Here is a 7,560-nt window from a genome sequence, read left to right on the forward strand (position 1 = left end):
TTGCAGTGAGCTGAGATCGCACCACTGCACTCCAGCCTGGGTGACAGAGCGAGACCCTGTCTCAAAACAAAACAAAACAAGCCATGGGCGCAGTGGCTCATGCCTGTAATCCCAGCACTTTGGGAGGCCGAGGCAGGTGGATCACAAGGTCAAGTGTTCGAGAACAGCCTGGCCAACATAGTGAAACACTGTCTCTACTAAAAATACAAAAATTAGCTGGGCGTGGTGGTGAGTGCCTGTAATCCCAGGTACTAGGGAGGCTGAGGCAGGAGAATCGCTTAAACCCAGGAGGCAGAGGTTGCAGTGAGCCAAGACCACACCATTGCACTCCAGCCTGGGCAACAAGAATGAAACTCCATCTCCAGAAAAATTTTTAAAAAAAAGAAAGAAAATACTTATTTGATGCTTTTATAGGAAGCGCTGAGACACTGAGCACAGATACGAAGGGTCATGATTTTAAGAGCTACTATATATATATATATATTTGATTCATAATTACTTGCTAAGCAAAATACCAGACATTTTTCAAAATTATTTAATCTTCGTGGGAAGCAAATATGTATTAATCTCGTTTTTACAGAAGAGGAGATTGAGCTTCATGTGTTGGGAATGTGAACTCATGTTGAGCTGGTCCAGAAGAGCACTCTCTGCCCAAAGCGCTCCCCATGCTTATTTTGTGTCTTAAAAATAAGGCAGAACAGGCCAAGTGTGGTGGCTCATGCCTGTAATCACAGCACTTTGGGAGGCTGAGGCGGGCAGATTACCTGAGGTCAGGAATTCGAGACCAGCCTGGCCAACATGGTGAAAGCCCATCTCTACTAAAAATACAAAAATTAGCCGGGCTTGGTGGCCCACGCCTGTAATCCCAGCGACTTGGAAGGTTGAGGCAGGAGAATCGCTTGAACTCAGCAGGTGGAGGTTGCAGTGAGCCAAGATTGCGCCACTGCACTCCAACCTGGGTGACACAGTGAGACTCCATCTCCAATAAATAAAAGTATGGCAGTACAACAGGCTCAGCAAGCGAGAAGTATGAGAGTTTGCAAAATTTCTTAACAGAGTAACAAGGTGAGATTTAAGCTGGGTGTTGTATAATCAGAGGATAGGAAAGACAAACCTTACTGTTTCCTAGGCTTCCCAGAGTTGTAGGCGGAACTGACTGAGCAATCCCTGTCGCCATACCTTGAGTGTATTTCTTAGGCTTCTCCAGTTTGACATCAGAAGTTGAAGAAACACTTGGTTCCATTTGTTCCATATTTGCGTCATCTTTAACCGGCACCAGTGTCAAAATCACACTTTCCTCATCATCTACTTCCTCCTCAAAGAAATTCTGGAAAGAGAAGTCAGTCACTGATTCTCATTTGATGCAGTACAACTGAACTGCTTGCTTTCAAGGCACAACTAATGAATAAGGAACTGAGAAGACAGTAAGTAGGTAGATGGAGAAAAGAATTACTGAGATTCCTTGAATGTGATGTTGATTAGCAGACCCTTTATTAAATAAAGGAAATATGGGGAAAAAAAATGGGCCAAAGTCAATTTACATGTAGGTGTTAATGAAAGAGAAAATAGAAGGGTAGGGCTTGGGTTCAAAGAATTATTTTCCTCAGGGCCTTCCTCCTTATCAGTCAAAACACAAAATACTTTCATTAACTCCTAAATCTGTATGGAATGTGTTCCTGGCTTTCCATCTTCTATCACATGATTCCCCAGATTCCCAATTCCCATATCAAATTTCACAGCACAAGCAATAACCTCCTGTTATCCCCAAATCCACTGTAACTCTGCTATTTCTGCGCCGATTGTTCCATGCTTGTCAAAAATTCTTCAATGGCTTGTCATTGTTATTCTGGTTAACGACAAAACTCAAATTAGCTCACAGAGCTGTGTAGCTTACAAATTCTCCAACAGTCTGGTCCCTGCCTGCCTCTCCAGCTCATGACCTCCGAGCTTTCTGAGCTCCAGCCCCACTGGGCTCATTTCAGCTCCAAGACCTGAGGGGAGGGTATCTGTTTTACTCTCTGTTGCCTTCACAGAAACACAGCACCCAACACAGAGGAGGCATTCAATGTTGTTTTTATGATCTGATGAATGAAAGATAAAGTAGGAAAGCAGGTAGACAGAAAGAAACTAACATTTACTGGCTCTCTACAGTACACAGGCACTATGCTAGGTGCTTTCTGTATTTCTCAAATTTAATTCTCATGGTATACTTGTAGTAATTTATTAATTTTCCTGCTTTACAAATGAGAAAACTAAATGAGCAATGCCAGAGTAACACAGGCTTGAGTATGGTTCTGAAGTTAGCTTTTCTTCTCAAATCCAAGGGTGAATAAACTCCATTCCAGTACTATTGTAATATTCTCTTCTAGTGCTGATGCCACACTCCTGTCTCGTATTTAACCTCTTAAATGACTTCCCATTACTCTTAGTTTACTTCAAAATAACACTGACATTATTTAGGAACGTTACTCTATTACAGAGAAAAGCAGGGGCTCAAAGCAGCTATGTGACTTCACCATAATTATATAGCTAATATTGGCCAATTCAGTCCTTTAGCCAGAGGACTGGAACAGTGGCGCCTGTAAATACACTATGATACCTTCTCTAGTTTCTCATAGGGCCAGGACTACCCAAGCCTAATCTGGAAACTCATTTGGTACTAAGGCCACTGGGAGTACATATTTCCTACTCAAAGAGAAAGTAACCAATTGGTCACTTTATGACTTTATCCACATTACCGCCTTCACTTTCACTTTAGTTTTTTAAAAAAATTATTTTTTATTTTTAATTATGTTTTCTCTAATATTATTATCCATGCCATATTTATGTATTTACCATTTTTATCTTGTCCAGCTATAGCACTTCTCGTCTTTCCTACCAGAGAAATACTTTCCTTTGGACTTGGCGGAGAAAATCTTACTTCTTTTTACTCTCATCCAAATGCACATAAAAGCATAATCACATGAAAGAAAACTAACAATCCATTTGCAAAGAGGAGGAGGTTTCAAGATGGAGGTTTCTTACATCCAGAAATAAAGATTTGTGGCAAAACAGAAACATAAGGGAGACCTAGAAAGACTCTGAAAAGGGACTGTGAGAAAAGTAATTCTATTAGAACAAAACTTACCTTCTTGCTGCTATCCAAATTTGCGTCTGACATTTCCAGCAACACCCTGGGGTAGGCAAGGACAGCAATGTTAAGGATATGGTAGTTTACTTCTCTTAACCTGCTTTCTCCTTTTATAAGCAAATGTCTCCTTCTACTTCCTGTTACCCAGTTGAGCTCTGTTTTCCTTTCCTCCTCTTTTTCCCCTCCCTCATTTTCTGGTAATGAGATAATTTTATCAATTGTATACCCTGTCTTGTCCATTCGGTGGTGATGTTTTTTTAAAAATTAGGCGGGGCGCGATGGCTCATGCCTGTAATCCCAGCACTTTGGGAGGCCTGGGGGGGACGGATCGCTTGAGTCCAGGAGTTCGAGATCAGCCTGAGAAACATGGCGAGACCCCCGTCTCTACGAAAAAACACAAAAATTAGGCGGGCGTTGTAGCGCGCCTGTAATTCCACCTACTCGGGAGGGGGTGGTGGGAGGACTGCTTCAGCCCAGGAGACGCAGGCTACAGCGATCCGAGATCGCGCCACAGCACTCCAGCTTCGCGAGACTCTGTCCCAAAAAGCGAAAGAAGGAAAGAAAGAAGAAAAAAAAATAGGTGAAACTTGAAAGAAAACTGAAAATGACAAACACCTGTTGACAAGTTCCAATGGAATGAACAGAATGTTTGAGAACAGTTATAGGACGATATTGGTAATAAATTACTTATTATGAAGGGAATGGAAAAAAGATTCAGAGCATTTTAGGCAGGTATTTTATACCTGATTTATTCCTGTGGGTATGTTACTCACTGAAAGACCCCAGATTTAAACTGTGGGGGTTGGATAACATAATCTCTTCGATCTAGTTCTAAATACAAATATTAAGCCTGCAATAATACTGAGCTGGTTAGAGGAGAAGGATTTGACTGTTCAGAATAGCAACAAGAACCAAAACACTAAGGCAAGTGGTGGAGTAATGAAGGCAGGCGGAACGGATGCACTTAGGAATTGCTGGAGCCTAATGCTGGACGCAGAATGTGGCAAAATATGACGCAGATGTTCTCAGAGGTCACTCTAAGAAGCCAGAGCAACTAAAAGAAATTTCATTCACAAATAATATGGCAGCACTGATAACCAAGTACCTTTACAATGGGCTTTCTCTGTCCCTGGGAAAATGATTTGGTCCATTAATCTCAGGACCCAGGGTGACCATGGTCCGTTTAAGTTAGTAGTATAATACATTCAAATTATAGTCTGGACCTGGCGTGGTGGTTTACGCCTGTCATCCTTTGGGAGGCCTTTGGGAGGCCGAGGAAGGAGGATCACTTGAGTCCAGAAGTTCGAGACCAGCCTGGGCAATATAGTGAGACTTCGTCTCTATGAAAAAAAAAAAAAGTAAATAATTTTTAAAAAGAAAAAAAGTGTAGCCTGAAAAGGCTCAGCTTTAGTTTATTGAGGAACTGATTGGAAAAATAAATTGAGGCCCCACCCCACCACCTGAGACATCCTGAATCAGATCCTGGAGGGTGTGGCTGAGGAGCTGAGGAATCTGTGCTTCCACAAGCCCTCCAGGTAATTTTTTCTTTTTTTATTTTTTAGACAGGCTCTGTAGCCCAGGCTGGAGTGCGGGGGCGCGATCATAGCTCACTGCAGCCTCGACCTCCTGGACTCAAGCGATCTTCCCACCTCAGCCCATGGCGTCCCACCCCTGCCCCTCCCCCCACACTCCAGCCCGCCAACATTTAAATGTTTTGTAGAGATGAGACCTGGGGCGGAAGGGGATTGCGGGGACAGAGAGGATGTGGGTAGGGGGCCTCACTGCGTTGCCCAGGGTAGTCTTGAATTCCTGCCTGAGTTCGCAGACTCGAGTGATCCTCCCTCCGCAGCCTTCGGAGTGGGTGGGACTACAGGCCTGCACCGCCACGCCCAGCCCTCTGGATGATTCTTAAACTCCTGAAGTCTGGAGGCGTTAGCTACATCAGGATATAAACAAAGGGCTTTGGAGACAGGCAGTCAACGGCAGATAATGATTGGAATTCCGGCTCCTCCCTTCCAGGATGGAACCTGAATGCAGCCCTCTAAGATGCAGCCAGAAAAGCATTCCGCCTACCCGGTTGGGTGTGGCCCCTGTTGCTTTTAATGGGCAATTTAGAGGAAAGCTGACCTAATGGCCTGAGTTGATCCTAATGCCTTAGGTAGGGGCAGGATTTCGAGTGGAAAGACCATTTCATTACCATGTTTTCTTTTCTTCATTGCATTTTTTGCAATATAATCATTTTAGGCCGGGCGCGTTGGCTCACGCCTGTAATCCCAGCACTTTGGGAGGCTGAGGCAGACGGAACATCTGAGGTCAGGAGTTCAAGACCAGCCTAGCTAACTTGGCGAAACCCCGTCTCTACTAAAAATACAAAAATTCGCCGGGCATGGTGGTGCATGTCTGTAATTCTAGCTAACCCGGAGTCTGAGGCACGATAATCGCTTGAACCCAGGAGGTGAAGGTTGCAGTGAGCCAGGATCAAGCCACTGCACTCCAGCCTGGGCGACAGAGAGAGACTGTCACAAAAACGAAAACAAAAGTCATCTTATTTGTTTTCCTGGGTTTTTTTGCCCAGCTTTTTGAGAATGTTTTAGTATGGGAAAGTTCAAACATGTACAAAAGTAGACAACAATAATTTACTTACAGCCAGTCTGGTTTCATCTCAATTGCCGTCCATTCCTTCTCCACGGGTTATTCTGAAACAAATCCAGATCGCCTATGATTTCATTCATAAATTCAGGGAAAAGGCCGGTGCCATGGTTCACACCTGTAATCTCAGCACGTCAGGAGGCTGAGGTGGCAGGAACACTTGAACCTGAGAGTATGAGACCAGCCTGGGCAACATAGTGAGATCTCATTGTTACCAAAAAAAAAAAAAAATGAAAATAAAAATAAAATAACTGGGCATGTGGATGTGGTGGGACATGACTGTGGTCCTAGCTACTCAGGGGGCTGAGGTCAGAGGATCTCATCAGCCCAGGAGCCGGAGGCTGCAGTGAGGCTGTCTCAATAAATAAATAAATAAATCCGGGGGGGGGAAAAACTTTGTTCCTATTATAACTACGATATCCTTTTTACATCTAAACATAATTTTAAAAATCACTATTTAATATTATCAAAGTATTCAAATATATGTTATGTTCAAATATCCAGCAGTATTCAAAACTCCAATTATCTGGCCGGGCACTATGGCTCACACCTGTAATCCCAGCACTTTGGGAGGCCAAGGCGGGTGGATCACCTGAGGTCAGGAGTTTGAGACCAGCCAGCCAACATGGAGAAACCCCGTCTGTACTGAAAATTCAAAAATTAGCGACGCATGGTGGCACGCGCCTGTAGTTCCAGCTACTGGTGGGGGCTGAGGCAGGAGAATTGCTTGAACCCAGGTGGTGGATCTCTAAAAAAAAACTCCATTTATCTTATATGTTTTTCTCTTCCCTCATTTTCTTTTTTGAGCAATCTGTTTGAATCAGCGTCCAATCAAGCTCTGTGATAAATTGAAATATGCCTTAAATTTTTCTTTATAAGTTATCTACATCTGTTTTTATTTATTTATTCATTTTATGGAGACAGGGTCTCATTATGTTACACAGGCTGGGCTTGAACTCCTGGGCTCAAGCAATCCTCCTGCCTCAGCCTCCTGAGTAGCTGGGATTATAGGCACATGCCATCACATGCAGCTTCCACTTCTTACTTCTTACAATTTGTTGTTGTTGTTGTTACTGTTGAAATAATTGTGTGAATTTCCTATAGTTTCCTATTTGAATTTTGCCAGTTTTACTTGTTTTACCCTTTAGTCTGTTCTAGTTTCTGTTGCCCAGGCTGGAGTACAGTGGTGCGACCACAGCTCACTACAGCCTTTACCTGCTGGTCTCAAGAGATCCTCCCACCTCAGCCTCCTGAGTAGCCATGGCTACAGGCATGTGCCACCACGCCTGTCTAAATTTACTTTTTTGTAGAGACGGGGTCGCACTATGTTGCCCAAGCTTGTGTCTCCTGGGCTCAAGCAGTCTCCCCCGTAGGTCTCCCAAAGTGTAGGGATTACAGGTGTGAGCCACCACACCCAGCCTGCTATTTTAAGTTTTTAAGAAAAATGTTATTTCTGTCCCTCTTCACTCATCTGACGCCTCATTCTTTAAGCTTAAATGCACTTCTTATTTTTCATTTTATTTTTTGTTTTATTTTTTGAGACGGAGTCTCTCTGTGTCGCCCAGGCTGGAGTGCAGTGGCCCGATCTCAGCTCACTGCAAGCTCCGCCTTCAGAGTTCACACCATTCTCCTGCCTCAGCCTCCCGAGTAGCTGGGACTACAGGCGCCCGCCACCACACCCGGCTTTTTTGTGTTTTTAGTAGAGACGAGGTTTCACCGTGTTAGCCAGGATGGTCTCGATCTCCTGACCTCGTGATCCGCCCGCCTCGGCCTCCCAAAGT

The 7,560-nt window shown here is 43.9% G+C and overlaps 1 protein-coding gene across 1 annotated transcript in view; it reads right to left on the reverse strand.

Moving 5' to 3' along the window:
* The window catches only part of DPPA2 (developmental pluripotency associated 2), a 40,063-nt gene extending 35,079 nt beyond the window's left edge, over positions 1-4,984 (reverse strand). The window contains exons 1-3 of the mRNA XM_011995609.1: positions 4,860-4,984; positions 3,128-3,173; positions 1,180-1,327 (exon numbers count right to left, since the gene is read on the reverse strand). Of these exons, the coding sequence (XP_011850999.1) occupies positions 1,180-1,327; positions 3,128-3,160 (181 nt within the window). The 5' untranslated portion in view covers positions 3,161-3,173; positions 4,860-4,984. The remainder of the gene's footprint in view (positions 1-1,179; positions 1,328-3,127; positions 3,174-4,859) is intronic.
* Positions 4,985-7,560: the final 2,576 nt, after the last annotated feature.

This window comes from Mandrillus leucophaeus, unplaced genomic scaffold, assembly GCF_000951045.1.
Source record: "Mandrillus leucophaeus isolate KB7577 unplaced genomic scaffold, Mleu.le_1.0 Scaffold113, whole genome shotgun sequence".
Lineage (NCBI taxonomy): Eukaryota > Metazoa > Chordata > Mammalia > Primates > Cercopithecidae > Mandrillus > Mandrillus leucophaeus.